The 25,079-nt window shown below is 38.3% G+C and overlaps 1 protein-coding gene across 17 annotated transcripts in view; it reads left to right on the top strand.

Annotated features, from left to right (window-relative positions):
- mcf2la (mcf.2 cell line derived transforming sequence-like a) overlaps window positions 1-25,079 on the top strand; it is a 79,270-nt gene that overhangs the window by 30,383 nt on the left and 23,808 nt on the right. For all 17 annotated transcript variants that reach the window (XM_088912668.1, XM_088912658.1, XM_088912665.1 and 14 more), the window contains exons 2-10: window positions 6,442-6,525; window positions 10,351-10,465; window positions 14,825-14,915; window positions 20,918-21,037; window positions 21,311-21,427; window positions 22,099-22,248; window positions 22,545-22,669; window positions 23,790-23,904; window positions 24,420-24,539. In XM_088912668.1, coding sequence (XP_088768794.1) covers window positions 6,442-6,525; window positions 10,351-10,465; window positions 14,825-14,915; window positions 20,918-21,037; window positions 21,311-21,427; window positions 22,099-22,248; window positions 22,545-22,669; window positions 23,790-23,904; window positions 24,420-24,539 — 1,037 coding nt within the window. The remainder of the gene's footprint in view (window positions 1-6,441; window positions 6,526-10,350; window positions 10,466-14,824; window positions 14,916-20,917; window positions 21,038-21,310; window positions 21,428-22,098; window positions 22,249-22,544; window positions 22,670-23,789; window positions 23,905-24,419; window positions 24,540-25,079) is intronic.

Genomic DNA, 25,079 nt, shown 5'->3' with positions numbered 1-25,079 from the left:
CCATTTTTGTAGCATTATATACTATTGTGAGGTTGAGCTGGTACTAATTATTGGTGATTGGTAGTGGAAAATTATTATAGTACAGTATTTACAAGCTTCTATACAATGGGATAAATTGATGTATTCTTTTTAAAAATGACAAAAGCAGTAAACAATGTTCAGGATTCTGGCAGCTGTCTCATGCAATTAACTTTCCCTTTGTATATCATAATGCTTGTCATGGAATAAAGTCTCAGGCAAAATTGGGTGTACATTAAATATTAAATATAAGTGCATTTGTCACATGTAGTTTTCTCAACTAGATAAGATAAAAGGCAAAGCTGTTTGTCCTTCCCATCTTTTGAACAAATGTTCTGAATTTGAATGGGCTTCCAACATGGCTCACTTCACAACAACATACTGTAAGCGTCTGTCCTTGAAGACTAATGTTTTTTTGGGGTAGGATGAAATGATGTACAATAGTGCAGTGCTCATCTAAACTGCATTATGTGGATCCAAACAAATTTCCAAATTAGTGGCAGAGGAGCCTGAGCCACATATGGAGAAAGTAACAGAGGACTTTTTAATCTTTGTTAAATCCCCAACTTTCATCTGCTCAGTAGTAGGACTTCTCTGGATTTAAGGTCTTAAATAACAGAACGTGTTCTTTGGATTTACAGTTCCGTAGATCTGAACCTAATGAAATAATTAATTTGAGTGTAGATGATGTTCTTGTTTGTTAGCGTCTTTAATATTGGGCTGTTAGGGATTCTGAAACACTCAAGACTTTTGAAAAGGGTCTTACCGGGAGCCCTTGGAACATTTGAGTTACAATGATAATCTGTCAGATGACCTCCTATGTCTTGTGCCATTTCTGTATTCTAGCATCACGTTGGTGAAATGGTTCTTTCCATTTTTTTTCTAATACATTTTCTAGTGGATTGTGAAATATTGTGAAATTTAGAGGAGTTCGCTGCAATTGGGAATATTTTGGTGCTGAGTGCCACATTGACGTGGCAGTTAGCACTGCTGCCTTGTGGCTCCAGAATTCAGGGTTCAGTCCTGACGTTGGACCACTATATTCTCAAGGTTTTATTTTTTTCTTCTCAAGCGTCTTGAGTGCGCTGGAGTTCTTTAGGAAGTTGGAATATATTTTTTCCAAAGGAATATATTCCCGGGGCCTGAAGAAGTTTGTATTCCAGCTATGGAGTAGAGTTGTTTTCTAGCCTAATTAAGTGGTGCTTACTTGGTACATGACCTTGGACTACATGCCAAGCGGAATCCCAGCTTAGTCTTAACTAGTGGCTTATTGTGAGACTATGAGGCCAATTTGCTATTGACATGTGCCTTGGATGCACACGCTACTGTGAAAATGGCACTTTCATTAATTTTCATTTTTCTAAAATAAAACATCAAGTTTTCTTTTATTTTAAAAGTTGGAGGACCTAACTCCTATCTAAAATGCGCATCTAGCTGTAGATTGGGTTATAAATTTAATTGCTCTGTTAAAATGTCTGTTTTACACCTCTTACTGCTTAAAACAATACTAGATGTCCTGTAACAGTTCTTTAGATATTTCGGTAATAAAAGCCTGGGTTTCATGGGTAAAGAAGTGTTCTGATCTCACGAATGTCAGATGTAACCATTCAGCATCAAGTTTTTATCAGCATTTTATTAATTGTTGGATTATCTAATGGATTTTATATGTTCTTCTATTCTCTATGATTAAAAATCCTATATATTCTATTTTTTGTGCAAATTATTCATGGTGAATAATTGTAGTCATGCAATATACCGAAGTGCCTATCAAGGTCAGTGAAATTATACAGTATATATCCCAGTGAGGAATAATTCAAAGACTGTACAACATGTTTAAGACTTTAGATGAAATACAGGCAATAATGTACCCCAATTTTGAACTCTAACCAGCACCATGGGCTAGAGTGCAGAGATATGATGTTCATATTGATATTTAAGATACTGAACACCCTGGGATGTTAATGACTTGTCGTTGAAGATGTTTTGTGGCAGGAGATGATTCGGAGTTTGAAAGTCTGTAATTTTATTAGACTGATAATTGGTCCCTGAACAGAGTCTGATATTTGTTCTCTCACTCGTCATCTATAAAGTTGCATTGGGAAGTCATGAATGGAAAGGAGTGCAGTTGCTGTCTGTTCAAATCAGATTGTCTCTGGATTTAACTGTCTCCCTGTACAAGCCATGGCAATCTCATAGACAAACCATGAGATGGAGGTACTGTACTATTCGGTACCACTGTACTAAATCAATGCAGTGGGGTCTCCAAGCTCTTGAAAAGAGTTATTGATCTGCAGTGTTCTGTCTTGACCTTTCCAGGTTATGCAAAACTGTCACAGGTGTTCTATATATATAAAACATACAGTGCATACACAGGCTATAACATATCGTTTGTAATAAACTAATGTACAACATGAAAATGTTACTTGTACAGACTCAAATATTTATACTGCAATCCAAAACATATTTAACATTCATTAAAGCTTGAGACATGCACTTGTGAAACAAGAAGTGCAGCTCATCTAAGCTTAATATTTCAGTATTATGATACTTTCCTCCCCTTTTCATTGTGGTTCCTTGAGTGTGCTGCAAATATAAATAGAACTGGTTGGGTATGCTGAAGTTACTGTACATACATTAAGGGAACAGACAGATCACAGATTTGGAGCATATTCTGGTACAGCATTGTAATGAACTGACCTCCTCCGTTCAGTTACTTACTTTTAACTTAAGAGAAAATGTATAGTGTCATTGTGCTGGTGTTCCTATGAGGAAAAGCCTAGGAATTAACAGCTGCATTTGTTATAGGTTACCATAGCCAGCATTATTTTGCATTTCTAGGGACAGATTTTGTATGACTCTTAGACTACACTCAAATCCAAATCTGTGCAAGGTGCCAACAGGGAGAACTCTGTCTGCCTTTTTACTAGCTTTACATACAGTAAGCACAAAGGCTGGGATATTTTCCTTTTGATTGTTGAAATGCACAAGCAGTTTAGAGTTAGAAAAGCTTTAATGTCACATGTAGTGAGAAACAGTTTTTTTTTAGCAATATGGCTGAGCAACGCCCATGGACTTTCTAAAGTGTTAATAGAACAATTCTGCATTTAGAACATTTATTATTTATTATTGTTATTCTTGCTGTTGGAATTTTTAATTACTTACAGAATATTGGCGCCAGGCCACAGACTTTTTTAATATGTTATTCATTATGCAAAGTTTTCATTATACTGAATATCTGCATTCGTGTCTCATCCAAGCTGTGTTTCTGGAAATCATCATCCCTCTTCATGTTAAACTCGAAAAGGTAGCTTATCTGACTGTTTCATTTCTAAAACTATATTTTGTTCTTGCAATTGCATGTATTAAGAAGAGAAAGATCACTTCATTAGCCATATACAATTTCTTGCATTAGGAATTTGTCTTTTCGCATACCCCAGCTTGCTCTCCATGAGACACACAGGCACACGGACGGGGAGAGAGAAGCTTGGGGTCAGAGCGCAGGGTCAGCCATTTATACAGCGCCCCTGGAGGAGTTGGGGTTAAGGGCCTTGCTCAAGGGCCTAACGGAGTAGGATTCCTCTGCCAGCTGCGGGATTTGAACCGGCAACCTTCCACAACCCTTAGCCACAGTGCCACCGTTCCGCCCTGTATAGAGATCATTGTATAGAGATTATTAAAACAGCAGAGTTGTAAAGCAGCAGCTGAATTCAGCTAGATTTTTATGATGAAATTGTATAAGCATGACTGAGTCAGTGCTGATGCACTTTGCAGTCCTGCTCACATTCCACACGTGTGGCAGGCAAGCATTAGAGCTACTCTTAGACCGTGAATTGACAGCAGTTTTAAGGAATTTTAGTGTACTTTAGAATAGCACTCATTTCCCTGTACTTTCAAAATGAATGTACAGTATTTATAATACTCTACCATTGAAGGTTCCTAAAGGAAGGTCAGCAAAGCCCCCTTTGTCAGTGTCTATAAAGATCTGCTTGTCTAAATTCAATGAATATGAGCACAGATGTTTTATTCCACTGCATCATCCAATAATAAAACCATAAACCACATCCTTAAAAGAGGAGGACATTACAATTAAATTGTATTTGAACACTGAAGGAAAGCTGTACACGTTATATAATTTGTATACGTATGATAATACCAGTGTGCCTGTCCTTCTGTTACTGTACGTTGACCGAATTATGGAACAGTTTTAGATAACAAGGCAGTGTAAGGTTGTCTGTAACTCTGGCTGTGCGTACAGTCACTACATTGTTATATTTTCCAGTTTACTTCTGAATCTCTGGTGTACCAGTCTGTTGGCGTAGCAGGTTGAGTGTAGATTTGAACTGTGTGGTATGGGCACTGAAAGGTTTACTTGTAGCAGCTGTTTGAACCTGGGGCCCAATCATATGTGTTGTGTATTTCTACTGTGTTGTTAGACGTCTATCTGTGGGAGAAGAAATAAACAGGAAAATAGGAAAGGTTACACACAATAAGACTTATTTAATGTGTTTGGTTTCTAACAGGGAATTGATTTGAGGATCTCATCTAGCCATTTCTTGAAAGAAGCCAGTGTATCAACTTTAATTTCATCACTGGGCAGCTGATTCAAGATTCCTACAACCCATTGTGTAAACAAGTGCCTCCCTTTGTCAGCATTAAATGCACTTAATTTACACTTGTGTTCTCTAGTTTCACTGTTAATCTTCAAAGATTCCATTGTGTTGGATTTGTCAGTGCCTTTGAGGACTTTGTATACTTAATTCAGATTCCTTCATAATCTTCTCTTCTTAAGACCAAAAATAAATGGTAATAAAGTGTAGATTGTATGGAGAACTTTTATATTATATACTACCATTAGTTTTAATGTAATCAAAATATTCTGGGATAATGTTTCTTAATTGCTTTTGCTACTTTTGTGTTCTAAAAAGTGCTGGATTCATACTGTAGATCTGGTAGCAGCTGATGTATGACTGATATTTTGGCTTGAATAGAAACAAATTCAACATGCAGAAGTTCAGCTAGCATGGTGGACCTTTCTGGGAATGTCTCTTGAACACTTCAGTTTAAATTGTCTTCATGATGGAATTGCATTTGATAGAAACATGCAAGAAGCTTTTATTGAGTTCTGCAGTTTGTAATAGACAGATCAAATAACGGATTTAATATTTATTTTAATCTAGGTTAACAATTGGCAACAAAATATTTGTGGGAGTGGGAAAATACTGTAAATGCAGGCTTACGGTTGGTGCCAAATGAAGTAATTAACACCTATCTTGAATCATTTGAAACTGAAACTGCTGCTCCCCTTGGCTGCAGGCTGCAGGAATAATGGCCATTATCCTATCCCACTGATGTACACTAATAAGACATCAGAATCCTCCAGTACGAGCTACTTCTTTGCTGAAAACAGAGGACTACAATCCTCTTTATGGAGGCACCAAATTGCAAACTAAAGAGCATAGATTTTGGATATTAACTAAAGATTTTATAATGACTAATCAAAGTTCTAAGTATGTAATTCTGATTAATTGATCAGGACTGTCTGTGATGCACTTAAGGGACTCTATTGATTGCATGAGCACAAAATCTCCTAATTCATGACATAGTAGATGGGGCAAAGATGATAATGTGATTTAATCTTGTGAACATCAGGCCGGGTGAAAATCGAGAAACACAGTAAGGAGCCAATGTGCCCTTATCAAGATAAAACCTTCATTGCCATCAGTGGGTTGAAAGCTGGACTGAATCACTCTTAGTTACTGTCTGGGGTGTTTTTTCTAAAAGGCAAAAGGTGAAACATTATAGCCATACCACAAGTCATGAAGCCTTGCAGAGGATCAGTGGGGTGGTTCTAATGGGATTGTCTGGGCACGAGCACTTGTACGCGTTACACAACTCTACTTGATGGCAAGATGACTGCGCGGTGCTACATTCATCAAGTCCGGGGACTTCTCTTATCCCCTTTCCTGCGGGACCTTCCCGATGTGACAGTGCGCTTCCACATGCAGCTCATGTAACAACCAATGTCTTGCGAGACAAGAAGGGGACAGTTAGGCCACAGACGCCGAACATGAGTCCCTTTAAATCCGGGAGATAAGCTGGGTTGGCTTGTGGCATCTAGAACTCGGAGATCAATGAAAAGGCACGTGCTTGTACAGACTTTTCAAGACTAATGGGACAGAATCCCACAAGACATCATCTGCAAGGCATGCGTCACAGATGTACAGCTTTTATTGGCCAATACAAATACACTACTTGCTTGTGACGTACACAGTAGATCCTCTGTTGATGACAGATGTTAGTCGGTATAATGACTTTACCTATGTCAGGTTTTTCAATAAAATGTCATATTCTGCTACATGAGAGAAGGTCATGTTTTACAATAACTTTGTGATGTTCAGTTTATACTCTTTATTTCCTTTTAAGATGAAATCATGCAGCAAGAGAGCAGCCCCCTGTGTGCTGTGGATATTGAGGATGACCTGAAAAAACAGTTTGCCTTCTTGTCAGGTAAGAAGTCATTTTATTCTATTATTTTTAGTTTCTTAATCCACAGTAAAATGGGCCACCTAATTATATTGCACCAATTCCTTTGTTTCTAATGAATTTTAAATTAAGAGGAGATAAATTAATTAGGGCTTCTGTTTGCTGCACTCAAAAGTCCTTCAAGTTTTGGATTAGTTCAAGACCAAGTTGTTAATGTTGTCCGCCTGTCAAAATAAATGTTGGAAATTCTTGTTTTAACATCAGGGTGTGACTAAAAGAAACCACCATGTTTACTGAAATAAAGAATCACGTCTCGCAAGTGTGATGTAAGAATGTGAATGTCGGCATCAAACGTCTGCTCTCTTAAGAGCAGAACTCTGACTTTCCCCCTTTCAATGGCTAAACACGTCAGTGTGGTGAAATTTAAGTAGCCCCGGGCTCAGCATTCCTGAGCAGCATGGCATAAACGTTTAGATACAGGTTGAAGCTGGGTTGCCATGGACAATAGAGGGAAAACAGGAATGAATAATTTAGCAGCTGTGTATTCTACTTGCAATGAAATACATGTGGGTGGTCATAGCAAAAATGAGGGGTAACGTAAAGCAAGATATTTTTGTTTGTAACATTTTTTTCCAGGGGTTCTTGCATTAGTCATTAAATACAGACACTGATGATAGATTGCCTTATTTTAATGTCCACTTGAACCATTTTGCCTGCTCCTGGGCCTTGGTCTGAGAATTACAATCTTCTTGTGTCCATTTTTTTTACTTTTTCACAATTTATGAAGATTGTTAAACATGGAATCTTGAACAAGACTAACAGTGGCACAGTGGCGCGGTTGCTAGCATTGCAACCTCATAGCTCTGGGGCCCAGGGGCCCTGGGTTCAATTCTGGACCTTCAGCGCTATTTGCGTGGAGTTTCTGTGTTCTCCTCATGTTTGTGTGGGTTTCCTCCCACAGTCCAAAATCACACTGGTAAGTTAACTGGCTTCTGGGGAAATTGGCCCTGGTGTCTGTGTCTGTCTTCCCTGCGATAGACTGGCGTCATGCCCAGGTTGTACCCTGTCTTACACCCGGTGTTTGAAGGCATAGGCTCCAGCTCCCCCATGATCCTGAGCTGGGAGAAGCGGTTAGTTAATGAATGGAAGGATGAATAAGATTATGGCTGCTTCTCTGTCCAGCAGTTAAAAAAAGAGGATTTTTAAACATATTTTAAAATAATCATATCTGATTAGATTTATGTGCACTCTACAGATAGGTACAATATATTTACAATAAATACTGCCTTAGTGTTTATATTGATAATGGCAAAAAAAGATGTTTTCCGAAAATGAATTCTTTAAACAGGCTGGAGTTCAATTTCAAAGGCTGTTTCCTTGACAACTGACAAAAATGACAAATCTCCCATTTAGTGCATCAACAGTGTTGTTCATTGTACAGTAGGTATCACTTTACACTTGGTCAGTTGCTGCATTTTAAAGTCTCTCTGCACAGTAATGGGTTTATTTTCCCATAGCATTAGAATTTCCATCAGATCTCCGCCTTAGGTAAATAATTATCTATTCATTAATCATTTGCTATCAGACATGACTGTACACATCACTTACATGCAGCTAAATTTTGACAGCCACGCAGAAGTTGTTTTTCCCTTGCTCAGAGTGTATAGTTAAATTATTTTTGTGCAACTTAACTTTCACTTAATCTGTGCTTGGGATATGTTGGCAAACAAACAGGTCAAATATCTACGGTAAACTGATGACACACTCAGTATTCTTTCCTTTGCCAGAGGATCATCTTTTGAACGGTATAGCTGAGTGCTCTTTATTGATGAGGAATGGAATGAATGACAGCTCTTTAATCTGGCGTTGAAGGTCTAACCTAGGAAAAGCGTGAAGTAAAATGGCCCAGTGCACTGGCACATGGCTTCCCCCTTTATAATGAAGTGATTTAAAGGATGGAGAGGTCCTGTGTGCGTTGTTCAAGGTTACCTTGAAACGAGCTCTGAATTTGAATTGGGCTTCTTTAGCTAGCAGCATATCAGACAGCAAAGCTACTGAGTGCATAATTACCACTGAGCAAAAATCCTCATCTGTGATGGAAAGAACCAAACAGGCAGGCAAATTAATTTTGTGCCTTATGTTCTCATTTTTTTTTAGTTCCTTCTCTTTGTCATCATACGATCATGCATGAAAAATGTGTTCTCCCTTTATGTATTTGTATTTCCGTATGGTATGTACCATTTGTATTGTGGATTCTACATTTTATATTTGTATATATAATTAAAATTAAAACATCACAAACCCCAGCATATATATATATATAAATATGGATTCTTTTCTGAACCTTTGAAATCCAAATGCCAATGTTTTGCAATTGTTTATCTAAATTACATTTTCTTCAGATATTTCTTTGGGCTTGTTTTGGACTAAGATAGCAGATATTAAGAACCATACTAAAAGGTGTTGTATTTAATCCATCTGAATGTTCCCACACTGAAGTATGATCTCATAAATTGGGTTTACCACATCCTAAAAGGTAAGCCACAGTTCCTAGCAGCTTCTTAGATACTGAGATAGTACACCACCATTCAGTTCTGTTTATTAACAAGCAGTGAGAGAAAGTCCAAGATTCTGTTTCGCCAACAAGTTTGATTAAAATGGTGAGAGCCCATGCTTCTCACATTAACTGAGCATTGTGGCCACTAACCACACTACCTTAATGATCTGCTTTAGAATTGGACTGTATTGTAGAACCCAGCCTGAGGTAGATTCAAGGGTTTCAAGTACATGATTATATTTTCTATGGTATAGATGGTACTGTATTTAGTGGTTATAGTTTGGTTAAAAAGCAAGTAATTAAGTTTCACTCATAGTGTAGACAGTGCCTTAGAGTTAGTATAAAGGTGTATATAAATAGATCATCCATTTCAATTAATGTATGCACAGTATTATCATTTATAATTTATAATACTCATTAATTACAATAACTAGTCACCAGTTAAATAAAAACTTTATTCCGCACCCCGATTCATGTTTTATTGTCTCAGACGCATACAGGTATGTGCTACAGACATGTTGCCTGTGAAAATTTCCAAGATTCAATATCTTTGTTTTGTCTTATTGGTTTATCATGTATTTATTGTATTAGCATTTCCAATCTATAATTTTATTTTTTTTAAATAAATGTGGAAAACAATTTTCAGTAGGGTCTTTCTTCTTTTTGAATTCAGGTGCCCCCTTGTGGTGTTATTTTTCTGTCAAACCAAACCATTTCCAAACGTTATGTTATGTTTATAACCAAGGGTAGAGCAATACTTAAACCGGCTTTCTTGTTGCAATTACTATTGGTTATAATCGTCCTGAAAATGGTCTTAACTTTTTAGGTTTAATTGCACACCAGTGCAACACATTTCAGTTTTATCTGCACAATTTATCAGTTTTATCTCAAAAACTCAAGTGTGCTGTTTGCACAGGAAAATTCACTTCCAATCATTTGTACCTTGGCTGCTGATTTTGGTCCTTGATTAAAACCCCATGTTGAATTAAAGAAACAGCATAATGCTCTGTGCATCCGAGTTCTAGCTTTCCAATTCAAGCCATATCCTACTTCACTGCTACAAAGATGTTGCTTTTGAACTGTTTTTTCCTCAGATTTAGCTGTCTTTAAAGAAAATTTTCAATATTAAAAATCAATATTTATTACAGCAGTTGAGACTATATTGCACTACAGAGCGGTCAAATAAGTAAGCATTTAGTAACCTTGTTAAAATATCAATCCCCTTCTAATTAAAATAGAAGTTTTATATTATATTAAATATATTTTTTCAAATAGATATTTTGGTCTTTTAGGAGGCAGGGGGGAGAACAACAGTCCTATCATCACTTTTCCTGAATACCCGACCTTCAATGAAATCCAGGAGAAGGAATTCCACAATGTCCTGACTTACCTCACCAGCATTCCCAGGTCAGAGCTCCTTTTTCCTCAATGTGTTATTTGTGCATTCTGACTGTATCTGGGCATTTGAATTTGTGTTGAAGTTTGTAATAAAAATAATAAGTATTTTTAGTCTTCAGTATTAAAACCGTAAACTTTTTGGAACAATCTTTTAATCTTATGTCTTCATAAAAAATTGTCATATGTACCGGACTTCAGATTGTATGAGAAAGTGGAGATTAGAATGTATGATTATAGTTGATTTGGAAAACTGAGATTTGAGTCGGGGTCTGGAGACTCACACCAGGATGCATCTGGCAGTGAACATATTCGAGCAATGCATTAATTTAATTGAAAATTAGGCAAAGATGATAATGAGTAATATGATAATTGCTCTTAGAGAGTCATGTTTTTAAAAAAATATAACTAGTCTCTGCTGTCTATTTAAGGCTAGTTATAGCTTGTAGTTGGGCATGTTTTTTTTTCAGAAACAGGAGAGACTTTTATAACTGAGAAAAAACGGTGTTGGTTAATAATTATAAGTGTTTTCTAGCTAATAATAGCTTACACTGTGTATTTTTAATTAAACATTTTTAATGTTTAGCATATTATCCTCATCTGAATATTGCTGTAATATAAGAATTTTAGAAATAATTATGGAATTGGTATCTGGTAAGTGTACCACTAGGTGTCAGTATTATGCTGTAATTTCTCCTTTTTAAAATCGTTTGATAAAATATAATATTATTTGACAGTATAAGGGCAGTGTGGTGGAGCAGTAGTTAAAATTGCTGCCTCACAGCGCTGGGGCCCTGGGTTCAATTCCAGACATTGGGTGCTATCTGTGTGGAGTGTGAATGTTCTCTTTGTGTTTGTGTAGTTTTCCTCACACAGTCCAGAGAGAGACGTAGTGGTAGATGAATTGGCTTCTGGGAAAACTGGCCCTGGTGTGAGTGAGTGTGTGTGTGTATGTGTCTGTGTCTGTGCATGCCCTGTGATGGACTGTATATCTGCTATGTCCTTTCGTACCATGAGGTATGAAGGTCATTACTCACTAGAAACTTTTTTCAAAGAATCATTTACTGCTTGATCTACAGCTGGAGCCGAACTGGTCTATGTTGCAACTCTGGTAGCAGAGTGGAGTGTCAGCCTCTTTACGCCAGTTAGTGTCTGATGTACAGTACCACCGTTAATGGAATCATCCCTTAATCCCTACATGACTGTAAAATCAGGTAGTGCCTGTGCTAAGACCTGCAAATAATGGCATAAACCTGTTGTTGAACAGCAGGAGCTGGCCAGCTAATGCTTAGCAGGGAGTGTGGGAACCTTTCCTTCGCAGTCTTCCTTAATAGCACTTAATTCCTGGCACATGTCTTTGTGTTCACCTCCAAAGACATACAGTAGGTGTGGAAGGTACAGTAAAGGGCTGACCCCATTGTGCTGTGTTTTTGGATTTGGAGTTTGGAGATGGAGAAAACGTGCAAGAATACAGCTGTAGTTTCTAACCCCTGCTTCAAGCTATCACATATTTCCCAGATCAGTGTTAAGTCACAAACACATGGGTCCTTAAAAAACTCAGATTGCTTCATATGGGTCTCAGCATGAATCTCCACCATTCCCAGACACATAGATTAGAGGCAAGAATTAACATGCTTTTCTTTTTCAAGTAAGCACATAATTAAGGCTACAGAAGAGAGGAGGCATTTTGGGCCATCAAGCCTGTTTGGTCGTTATTATTTAATTGATCCAAGGATTCTTGAAAGAAGCTATTGGTAGCAGCTCAGTAACATGGCTGGGTAGCTTGTCCCACAACACTCTGGATAAAGAAATTACTCGTGTTCTCAATTTTAAATGCACTTCCACATAGTTTCCACTTGTGCTCTCCAATTCCTGTTTCACTGTTCATTCTGAAGAAATCAGCTACAGTAGGTTGGTTTTGTCAGTGTTTTAGAGGATTTTGAAGACCTGTGTATGAGGGTGCCTTCAGTCTTCTCTATTCAAAACTAAAAAGGTTCAGTTCCTTCAGGCTATCAATGTACAACATTCACTGAAGCTCTGACATGTATCTAGTTACTCTTCTCTGAACTGATTCCAGAAGCAGCAATTTATCTTCTGTAACATGGCGATCAAAAATGAAAACACCATTTTCTAAATAAAGCCCTACTCGTGCATTACACAATTTTTAATAGTCCCTTGATTTAAATTCTAAGCTTTTAAAAAATGTTCCAGCTTCTTGCTTGTTCTTGTAATTGCCCCCCCTCGTTGTGTGGAAGGGTTTTATCCTGGCACCTGCACCATTATCAAGAGAGTGTGGAAGAACTGCTGTGTCACATGTGTGAGTCTGTTCCCTGGAAGGACGGATCATTGGAAGGCAATGAGCCATTACTTTGGGTTCCTTGCCAAAAACAATCAATAATCCTTGTGCTGGCTTGTGTCTATTTTCAGAGGATTCTAAATATAAAGGAATGCTTTTCCTGCTGGATTTATTGCCATAATTTATGTACTTTGATAATAAAGTGGCCATTTTCTTCAGTGCTGATTTAGTTGTTCAGCTGGGAATATGTTTATGTTGTTCATGAAGTTTATGTTGCAGTGGTCGATCAATTGCAGCAGAATATGGGTGATAATTGCAGTGGAATGTTTAAGGAATGTTTATCCATAATTTATTAAATCTACCTTGCAGCTGAGAAGTCTAAAGATGTTTTAAATTGAGATTAACTTAACGTATGCAAGTTAAAAACAGACTTGCTTGCTTAAAAATGCTAGTGCTACAGTAAATGGTTGTTTTTAAATACGATTGTTATGAACAGGCTTTCTAAGAATTAGCATGATTTAACCCATTTTATTATTATTTTGAATTTAACAACTAGTGCAATTCTGAATGCCCTCACCTGGTGTTCAGCTTTAATGTTTAAAGATTTAGCCTTATATTCTCTGCAGTCTATAAAATGGCATTCTGAAGATCAGCATATTCCAAAATAAAGATTCATCGATCAGTTGCTAGTATCATTCCATTCCAGTACATATGAAGACATATGGTACAACATAACTCCTAAATTCAAGATATCGGTACAAAAACATGACGGTAACTCTCCATCCATGCGTTTTCAATTAACGTTTAGTCAAATACAGGGTTGTGCTGGGCCAGAGGGCAGTAGTAACATGATCTATAAAATTTCAAATGTAATCTCATGTACTGTAGGCAATTTAATCAAAGGCCATCGTAAAGGAAAATTCTTATTTTAAGGGATTGTAATTCACTGTTATAATCCAGTATTTTCGAATAAACCTGCACCTATCTGATTCTTAAAATCAGTAGTATGTATTACCAATCCTTTGTTACTGTCATCAAGCAGTGTTATTTTCCTGATGAATCCTTATTTACTCATTAATCCGTTTTGCAAGACCATAAAATGAGCCATTTTGCGCTCCCTGCGTTTGTCTTCTCAGACACCAAAGGATTCCTCTTGTAGACCAGGATCTGTGCAGTGAATCCAGAAAATAATCATGCTGTGTGGGAAGTGGGGGAAAAAAAAATAGCTGTCAGGGCTGGCTGCCGATTTGTGAAGAGGAATGCAGCTTCGCGCTTAACGGCGGAGCGGCGGTTTGTTTTGCAACAGTACGGATCCACGGGCTTGTCCCTCCACATGAGCAATTGGAGCAAGTCGCTGGCGAGGCTGTCGCTCACCTCGCTCCCGGCCGAGATTGGCTGTCCGACAGCTGCTGGCGGAGCGCAATTGGCTTGGCGATTGAAATGACTGGAGCAGCAGCAGCGGCTGACTGCTTTCATGCTCCCTGCCCACGACACTTACATGAATAAAGCAAAAAAAAAACAACGAAGGTCATCTCTCGTCGTTTTTTTTTTCTCGGTTCTCACATTAGAGTTTGGAGCCAACCTCTTTGCTTCACATGAATCGAGGGGATGTATCTAAGGACAGAAATCACCGGGTTCTCCTGCGTGTTTAAGCGTTTGGTGTGAATATCCCATCTTGTGCTCATCGCATTTTCAGCGTGCACATGGTTTACAAGCACCTCTGCACCTGCAGGCTGGTTTTGTTTTCAGTGGCAAAGCATGTGGATCAGTAACTGATGAGGCTTTTAAGGCTGGATGAAATAGCTGAACAGGATCTCGATAACTCTCGCCAACGCCTTCACCTCAAACTCCACATGAGCCGTGCGCGCCTGAGGATGCTTTGCACCTGGGAGTGCGTTTGCGCTGGTCCTGCGGTTTCTTCTAATCCTCCTTCCTCCTCAAATCTGTTACATTAGGGAGAGGCAGGAGCGGCGCCTGAGGAGACATGACTGGCAGCCTTTATTTTGCCGTCTTTGCTGTAGCGGAAAGCAGCTGTTCAGAATTTGCCGTCATGAATGTTAACTTCTGCCGTTTAGCCTCCAGGCTGCTGGGGTCGGGTTTATCCTCGTCATTGATCGCCGGCAGGACAAATGGACCTCTGTGAAGGGCACCCTGCTGCGAATCGCGGTAAGTCACCTTTCGTCCACGGAAAAGCTTTAATTTATTTCCAACACACACGGGATTCACAACGATCTTGGTCTGGCTACTGCCCTCCTCCTCGCCAGCACGCCCTCCCTTGTGGAAAGCCTGCAGGTGTCTTTGTGGAGGGATCGTGAATCCGTTGTGCCAGCTGCAGGCTGCTCTGGTGTGAAGGAGTTAAGTCTGGAAAACCATGAAGGCACTCGGCAAGAGGTAATGCGAACTGGCAGCTTGATGGGATGAGACAGTTGGGGTGGCTCGGTAAATAGCCTCAGAAAAAACATTGACCTGCTTAGGAGAGCGCTTTCGAGCTGGCATCCGAAGTAGGAGAAAGTGATTTGTTTTATCTCTATGGGTTTTTCACCTAATATGTTTTGCCTTGTAGTGTGCTCCTAGAAAATGCCACCGAAGTATTTTGTTCATTGAAACATTTCTAGTGTGCTCCTCCCCCTTCTCCCCTGTCTTTCTAATGCTCTTCAAATCCGCGACTGATTAAAATCTGAAATTAGAGATAAAATCATAGGGAGTTTAGCTGCAGTGTTTAATAGGAACAGAAGAGTTCAGTGTGGGAAAGACTGGAGTTTTTCAGAAAATACTGTAGTAGCTGGTATTTCACTCATAGTTGGAATCTGCATTACACTTTATAGACACCTCAGTTATCTTATCTCAGTAGTTAATCCTTATTTATAAAATTCTTTCAAAAAGATTGTGATAAAAAGCAAGGCTCTCAGGGTAAGATTTATTTGGATTATCACTCTCATTGAAGGCCCCCTGACAATTGATATGTTCCAACTCAGCTGCATTGTGTTGTGCATTAATAGACAATAATAACCTTTAAGAGCCATCAAATCCATGATTTAAACCATCAAATGTCATAAATGGCATTTTAAAAATATGTAATCGTCTGAAAAAGAACAGTGCATTTCAACACCTTAAAACAGTCTATGAGATAATCAGGAGAGAGGCCGATTTCATTTTTCACAAAATATTAGAGCTTTTCAGCACCGAGGGCAGGTGGACAGCACCTTTCCAGTTTTGTAGTGTTGGAGGAAATTCACTAATACATGACTAGCTTTATCTAACTAATATTGCCAATGACTTTGCCATATCTTGATTTTTTGTTTGAACCCCAAAAATCTGATTTTGCAAAGATAATTAATACTGTAGACTAATTGTTAATACTTTTTATATTTGAAAAATCCCCACACTGTATAGTGCAGACATGAATATGGTGCTTTTCTCTTACTGTATACTGCTGTATTTCTCAAAAATGTCTCAAGAGTACATATACAGTATGACGAGTTTTTTTGTGTAGTAGGGCAGCAACCTCTGCTATTGCTGTAATCATGGCATGTTCCGGGCCATTTGGTAGCAGAATCTCCTATATAGCAGTTTCTAGAGAGGTGGATTGATGAACTATGAATACTCCTGCACAGCAGTCCAGAGAGATTCTTCATGTGACTGAGAGAGAAGTTCCCGCCAGCAGCAGTAGCTTTTGTGTAATACACGTGTATTAGTTTAATGCTAATGTATTAAACAAGTTTATTTACCCACTTAATGCCCTAAAAGCACAGTGTATAAATCTCTGTCTCTTTTAGATGTTGAATAGGTTGTTGTATCTTTTGAAGAATGTTAAGAGATGACAAAATGGTACTGGCTCAGGAATTCACCTTGTCATGTATGTAGTGGGAAATCTAGTCAGTTCTTCTGAAATCAGCATGGAAAGTATTTCCACTGTGATCACAACACAGTACCTGGTAAACCATGGACAGAGAAAATTGGTTATTTATTCAAAAATATGCAATTGGACCTCCATAAACTATATTATTCAATTTTATTTAACAGACTCAACAGACTGTTATTTAGCCTATCCAAGAGCTACTCTCCTGCTTGAAGTAAATTGTCTTAAATTGTGTTAATTAGACATTCGACTTTCAATCATTCCTACATGTTTTACTGCTGATCCAGCTCTAGATCTATCAAGCCAATAACCAGTGCAATCTTTCCATCACTCATTTAACACTTAACTTAATCTGTAACTAGAAAATGTGCGATTTCCCTTTTTAAATGTAAATATACACATCTCCATTGCTGTTAGTCACAACATATAAAGTGTTTTGATTGAACTGCTAAGCTGAAATTGTTTTTTTACAAAACACACAGTGTTAAATTCTATTTCACTGGATTTTTCAAGGCAGTCATTGCATCCCTAATCCTCGCAAACCTATGCGAGTATTTACATTTCTGTACTTGAAGGTCAGCTGAAGCTTGCATTGTTTGCAAGTGCTCTGCTGATTCCTGTATTTTTTTATTTTGAAGTGATCACTATTGATAGGCACGTTGGCATGCCTTATCATTACCTAACGCTCACCTTTCAAGAAAATAGTGCTTAATTATAAAACATATAGTCAAGTAAATTTAGTGTATTTTAGTGTATATACATAGTGTAGATTTAGTGTATATTAGATTCTTAATACAATTTGTGTCTTTCCTATTAGAAATTAAATGTTAAACAACAGTCGGCAGGCAAATATATATATTCATATTTATATGTGAAATGGAAATAGAAGCCTAGTATTTTCTCAAAAGGTCAGTGTATTATTTGAATACCCCTTTAATCGGGACAAGATTCTTGCTGTATGAGAGTATTTAAAATGTACTTATACAAGGAGTTCTTTTAAAGAATATCAGTATTCTTTTTAGTTGTATTCCAGGTAAGTGTTGTGCTTTTGACTTTCCTTGTTTTCCTCTTTAACTTTTCTCTGTGACTGTCTTTTTTTCCCTTTTTCTTCAATGACATAGAATGGCCACTAATCCATCTCGATGAGAATTTACATTTAATTTTTTTAAACCTACGACTTAAATTCTCCTTGTGATGGAGTAGTGGCCTTTTTAGATTTATTAAAATGTTCAAGGTAAAAAATACAGTATGTCCTTTAATTCATAATCATCCATCCATCTTCTAATCTCTTTATCCAGTACAGTGGCATGGGGCAGTGGGAGTCTGTCCCAGTAAGCAACAGGAGCAAGGCAGGGTACACCTTGGCTGGGACACCAGTCAGTCTCAGGGCACACACAGCCAAGCACACACTCGCACATGGGCCACATTTCCCAGAAGCTAAATAACCTCCCCGCACAGTAAGTCTTTGGGCTGTGGGAGGAAATGGGAGCACCTAGAGGATACCCACTGGAAAAGTGGAGAACGCCAAAAACCCTTGAACGATTGCACCCCTGGGCCACAGTGCTGCGAGGCAGCAATGCTAAGCACTGTGCCACCACCGAGACCCTAATTCACAGCCATTAATTCCTTCAGAAACTGTAATTTAGTAGTTAAGCATATATGGTTTTTGTTCATTTGAAATGTAATGATTAATCGAAACTTTGAATTATAGAAATAACCACTCAGAACCACTAAGCCCAAGTACTTCCCGCTTCTAAAATGAATATTTCATTATTTTTGATGGCGCAAATGAAGGAGGTTTTAAAACACTTTGTTTGCAAAAGTTCTTTCTTAGCTTTAAGAAGAACCCGTTAATTTATTTTTTTGCTTGGTGTAGTGAGTCCATAATTATCCAGTAGTTCTAATTTAAAATGGCCATGCATATATGTCAACCTTTCAGTTTCACAAGCCTACAAGCACAATGGACCATAACTAATAGCTTTGACTAGCAGTTCCTGGCCTCTGAATACTGTCTTTATGTCTTTATGCTTCTGATAAAGAATACAGTTATCATGAACACATTTGACTAGCTATCATTTCATTGTACCAATGCATGTCTTTAGCAGTTTAACCTAGGACTAGCAGTACAGGAGCTTTTTCTATGATGATAAACAGGACCTGAAACAAATTATTTTGCTTAAATAGTGTCAAGAATAACATGGGCATGAAAGCCACCTCCTAAAATTAATACTGCTTTGTCAGGAACATTTTGTAATTTTCCATAGTCCTAGACTGTGGGTAAAATGATTTAGAAACCATTTACAGCATACTATCTCAGTATTGAGAAATTGCACATGTTGAGGAAAACAACACTTTTATGATGATTAATATATTTATTTCATCATAAGGGTTAGTGCTGTGAAAATATACAGAATATCAGGCCTAAAATATTGTTTATTTCAGCAGGGAAAACTCAGACCACCTACAGCTGGTATCTGTTGAATTAACAGGTACTTTTCCCCACATGGCTTCTGTTATAGATGAAGCAACATAGGGACTATGGCCTTGAAGGAATTTTGGCAGGGTGCCCAATCAGGAGGGGCTAAGATTTATGATGTGGAGGTCCACAGTATTGATTCAGGTTATCCCAAAGGGGTGTTTTACATCAACCACATTTTAAATTACACACTTTCTCCTGTGCTGCATTCTACATACATACATTTCTTTACTGTAATGCCACTGATTACTTCATATTTGATGTGATGAATGTGAATTTATTCAGTAAAGGAGGTATTTCTGAAACACAAGGAACCTTTTCTTATGTTTTTGGAATACAGTACAAGCTTTGTGTTATGACTTATGGCTTCAGAGTTTAAAACTAATATTTGAAAGTAGATTTTGACATCCGCAGTCAATCGTCAGCACTGAAAATAATTACAGATAGACTGTAACATAATTTTGTTTTGGATTTTTCGTAGTTTTACTGCAAGTTTTGAATAATAATATATATGTTTGATAGATTTTTGTGCCCTTCACTAATACTAATGTACTGTTTAGACCTTTTTTAAAAACAAATTCTGGAGCTGTCATATTTTAATTTACCCCCCAAAAAAACAGATCTTAGAAACCATCTTTTGGAACTTTTTTATTTTAAAAAATCTGCCTAGCATTTATTTTGCCATGTTATACGTTTTTGGTGCTCCACTTTAATATGATTTAGCTCAGCTTGAGCTTTCAGTACATCCATGAAACATTTATATTCCTTAATATAAGAAGACTAAATGAAATGTCAGGCCATCAAAATAATATGAAATGAATTAAATGAAATTGCTGAAACAAGAAACACTGTCCAGTTCCATGACTTTTTAGGAAATTATTCTGATCAAAGTGATATTGAGAATTGCTTTTGATTGCCTGGAACATCGGTTATAGAAGACTTCTGTTATTAACTGCAGAAGGCATATTTTGGTTACTGAACCGTTCAGGGGATCTTAATAATTCTAGTGATTATAATGATAAACTGTTATCATATCGCTTTTTTTAGCATTGCAAGTACCTTTATGCATGTACTTATGAGGCACACAAGCACAGACATGAAATCTAGATGCTCCTCCACAGGGGAAATAAATCTTTGTTTCTTTATCATTTAAGCATAGGAATCCCCTGCCAGACAGCACATGGGAACTAAGAATCATCCTTATTGTTTGAATTGTGTTCCCGTAGTCATTGTGTTGCTGTCTTACAGTGTAGAATGAATTTCCCCAATTTCTGACTGGCTACCTTTTGCTTTTCAGTGTTATGTAAAGATAAGCTAAAATGAAACAGTATTGTTAAATGTATTGATGTCTTTTTGATCGCTCCTTCACTGTTTTAGTTTACTAATTTACTGGTCATGTGCAATATTCTCTTGAGAAATAATCTCCTTGTTAATAGAAAAACTAATTTCAGTAACAAAAACCTAAGATACCCAAGTACTGTGGTGACACTGTTATAGAATACTTATTTTTTTATATATTTGTGGGTTGCTTAGCCCATGAAATAGCATCATTTTTGACTAACATAGATGAAACTGTCTTCAGTCTCTTCATGTAATGTCACAGAGTCCAAGTTCAAAGAAAGCTGAATATGAACAAGCATAGATGTTTACCGTTCTGCAAATTTTACTGTGGTTTTGAGATTATTATCCCTACTTCGTCTGGATCATTCCAGATCTGTACGGGTGTAAAAGAGAGGTGAATACAGTCCTGAGCAACGTGAGGGGTTCCTGTCAGCCCCAGTGTTGCGTGTAGGAGCTGTGTGTTCTGACTTCCTGCGTCCTTGTGTCCCACAGGGCTCATTCCCAGGAAACCTGCAGCTCGTTCTGGTTCTCCGTCCCACCACACTGCTCCAGCGAACACTCTCCGACATCTTTTTCAAATTCAGCAAAGATGAGTTTAAAATGAAGGTTCCAGTAAGTTGTACTAAAGTGATATGTGCCGTCACCACACTCCTGAAGATTACTGTGTGTGCTGTCAGTGGCTCTAAATCTGGTTCGAAAGAAAAAGAGCACCAGAACATACTGAGCCAGTTTGCTTGACTGAAGTTGTGTAGTGTTGCATTTGTTTCAGAAGTATGTGGCTGTGGTGGGGATGGAGGTGTTGATTAAAGTGAACTGCTGGGTAGAGAGGTAGAAAGTATTTTAGGAGTAGGCCTCCTACTAAGAATAGCTGTATTCCTGTGTAAGGTCATCATGCTGAGCTCAATAACGGAACTGCACAGCTACATGGACAGAGCCCAGCTGACCCAGGAGCTCGGAGGCACTCTGGACTACAGTCACGAGAAGTGGATTTCCCATCGCACAGTGAGTCCAGGCAGAACTTTGGCATGCACTATTCCTCTGGAGGGTGGATATCATTGGAAGAACTTCCTCATAACTTCTTCTACCGAGTTCACTGGAAGGTCCAACCCAGATTCTCAGTCAAATTAAAAATCGGCTAAAAGAACTGGTCTACGACAGAGGATTTTTCAAACTGTTTTGAACCTTGTTCTTAAAGAATATCAAATTTGGATTCATCTTGTTTGCATGTTTATACGCAACTGTGACAAGGCTTGAATGCTAGTGGCTGAGACTGCTGTACCATATTCAATTAGAAAAATCATGTTGTTTAATTCCCATAGTCTGCTTTCATACTGCCCTCAAGGTAGATATAAAATGACTGTGTTAGCATGTTGCATTTATATGACTACAGTTGCAAAATGCTGGGTGAGGCTTACAGTAACTCCAGGTGCTGAAGTGCATAGTCATAAAGTTCATCAAATGCACTGTGCCTAAAATGATCCCCTACAAAGGGGAATGTATACACTTTGAGAATGCAGGACAGTGATAACACAACTGTCCTTTTTCCATTTGGTGCCTCTTTGAAAGCACAGAAATTGGCACAGATTAACCTCCTGATGGTTTTATGTAATGTATAGGGATTATTGATCAAGTATAGGGATTAATTCATCACATTGTACCATTGTGGGAAACAGGCTATCGAAGGTTTTGCTCTGATGGTGAAGAAGACGGCTCAGACACTTCAGTCTTTTGGGACAGAATTGGCAGAGACAGAACTACCGAATGATGTCCAGGCCACTACAAACCTTCTTGCAACACACACAGGAAAGAAAGATAAGATGAAAGTAAGTGCAATAGACTTTAGAACAGTCAATAGTCAAACAAGGAAGTGTTTGAACAGCAAATATGGGGTTGCCAGCACCTCCTTCAGCAAACAGAGCCCTCATATCCCTGAAACAACTAATATTATAATATTTAAGTCTCCCATGTACTTCCAGTAGTTTTATATAGTGGTTTATTTGAGATTTAATACCTTACTTGGCTCTATGAGGCAGTCACATGTTATAGAGTACTGTACGCATGAATGTCAAAAAGTTCAATGTGATAGTGAAAATTATGTTCACAAAATTTCCTTTTCCAGGAGGATTTACAGATAGCCCTAAATCAAGGAAACAGGCTTCTGGAAAGCATTAATGAACCAGTTACAAAGGATCCTGACTATAAGATGAACCAAGATGAGCTGGAGAACCTAACTACGGTGCAGAGGTGAGATGAATAGATTAAAGCACATCCCAGATGTTCCCTGCACTGGATTGTAAGGAGAGAGAGATGAGCAAACAAAGCAAAAGAAGTGACACAAATGATCATGCCAGTTTTTCACCCATTCTGCATCTGAATGGTTGTATTATGTTGGCTATATTATATATATATTATAGATTTGTCATGCACCAGCAAACATTTCAGCTCACTTCTCATAAAAAAAGCACATCAGGTCTAACAAATACTTGTTACATTGTATGACATTGTCACATGTATCACATAAAAATACTTGGATACATTGCATTTCATATCATCCTGCATGCATACATATCATTCATTCATACTAGCATAGCACTGTGTTGTTGAGCAATACTAATGACATACATTAAAATGAAAAATGGTTGATCTCACAAGCTTCAAAGTGGTGAACACCACTAAGAACTACTGAGGATCTGAAATATAAAATACCTGTAATAATTCTGCATCCCTTGAGACCATGTGCTCTATCGCTACTCAGAAAAGACCAGTAAGAGTGTCACAGAAAACGAAACTTCATGTCTCACCCTCTTTCATCGGTTTTGTCAATAACAACAAAAAGAAACTTTTGTACTGTGTTACCAGAAACACAAAGCACTCAACACAGAAGTATTTACACTGATTCCAATGGATGGTCTTGCCTCAGTTTGAAAGAGCTTTGACTTAATGAGACGTGAGGATATCGAGGAAAACGGGCATGATTAACGGCAACAGAAATGTGTAAAGTACTGTACCGTCACCGAGCTCCAAATTTCATAGGCTGCGTTGTGCTCATGTCAGCGTTCTATGTGTCAAGAAGAGAGAATTTTGTTAGTTTGTTTTCCTTTATTTTCCCCAGTTGAAAATCTATGGCTCCTTGGAATCAACGACGACCACCTATTCATCTGCCCGAGACTTGTGTAGCGCAGATGTTTCCTTAACGATTAATCTGTCTTTATCGGTGTGATGTGTCTGGGCTTCTTTCAGGATGGCTCTCTTTGTGGCAGTCAAGTCCGAACGGGACGGAATTTGGAAGGTGTTGCGTGAATACAGGGTGTGTTTCAGGGGGTTAACTCTCTCGTCTGCTCTCTCCCTCTCCCCGCCCCCCCAGGCTGCTCTCCCAGCTGGATGAGACGGAGACGGCGTTTGATGAGTTCTGGGAAAAGCACCACACCAAGCTGGAGCAGTGTCGACAGCTCCGGCACTTCGAGCACAGTTTCCGGGAGGTGAGTGCACGTCTGGCAGGGGGAGAGAGGTGGAGAGCGAGCTCCCTAACCGACGGCCACCTCACTGCCTTAGCCTCCTGGTGTGTGGCAAGATGCAATATGTTAGATTCAGTGTACGTAATTGGAAATAAAAGGTTTTTAAAAGTATTGCAGTTCAATTAAACTGTACTGTACATGCCTGAAAAAAAATAATGTGGTTTTCCGGCAATACCTTTTCAATTACCCTACTGTGATTTATAATTCTAAGTAGTAAATGTTAGATACACAATGTAATTGACATTCAGATGTCTCCAAATGTTTTATTGAGTTTTTTTTTTACCACAGGAACCCTTTTCTGAACACTGAATCTTTTTCGGTTTGAAAAAGCAGTTTCTGTTTCCATTGTCTTACAAATGCAGTGCTGTCTCCTAGGTCTTGGGTGTTGAGTAGATAATAACAGTGTCATGCAGTGAAAGGATGTTTTGCCTGTATAGAACGAGCGTGATAGTGAAAAGGCTGTTCTTGTGCTCTGTCAGGTGAAGGCACAGCTAGACTTCCTGTCGGAACGCCTGGCGACGATCTCGGATGTTGGAAACAGCCCTGTGCACGTGGAGCATGTTCTTCGAGACCTGGGCAGCTACGAGGAGAAAGCATGTGTAAGAAAATTCACGCCTCTTCTGGGGGCATAGTGCTGTTCAGAAAGTTGTTGATTTTCAGTGCATTTTTGAAGAAAAAAACAGGTATGTAGATTACACAGGCTTATTTAATGTAAATCCTTCCTGAGTACCTTGGCCTGTGAGGAGATTCTGTGAATTTAAATTTCTTTACACAGGTAGAGAAAGATAATATTAAATAATTTAATGGCCCTGTTGGGAAGTCTTATTAAGCAGACGTGTCTTGTAACAGGGCTTTTGCGTCCTGTTGTAATGGTGTTCCTTCAGACAGTTCCAGAACCAGGTGGGGTACTGCTGTTTAGATAGCAGTAGGGAGGAGAAGTCTTATTGCTGCTTGACAACCATTTGGTTTCCTCTAATAAGACACAACTGGGACGAATGTGTTAAGGAAGAACCTTCTTTGCAATATTTGTTACTAAAATAGTTTTAGTGTTCTTCTGAAAACATTTTCAAAAGCCTCATGTTCATGTTTGACTTTAGTATTTAGAAATCTTTGCTGGTCATTTCCCCTCTCATTTTGGG

The sequence above is a fragment of the Atractosteus spatula genome, chromosome 4 (assembly GCF_055471065.1).
Source record: "Atractosteus spatula isolate fAtrSpa1 chromosome 4, fAtrSpa1.hap1, whole genome shotgun sequence".
NCBI lineage: Eukaryota > Metazoa > Chordata > Actinopteri > Semionotiformes > Lepisosteidae > Atractosteus > Atractosteus spatula.
This window is presented reverse-complemented; position numbering and strand designations above follow the sequence as displayed.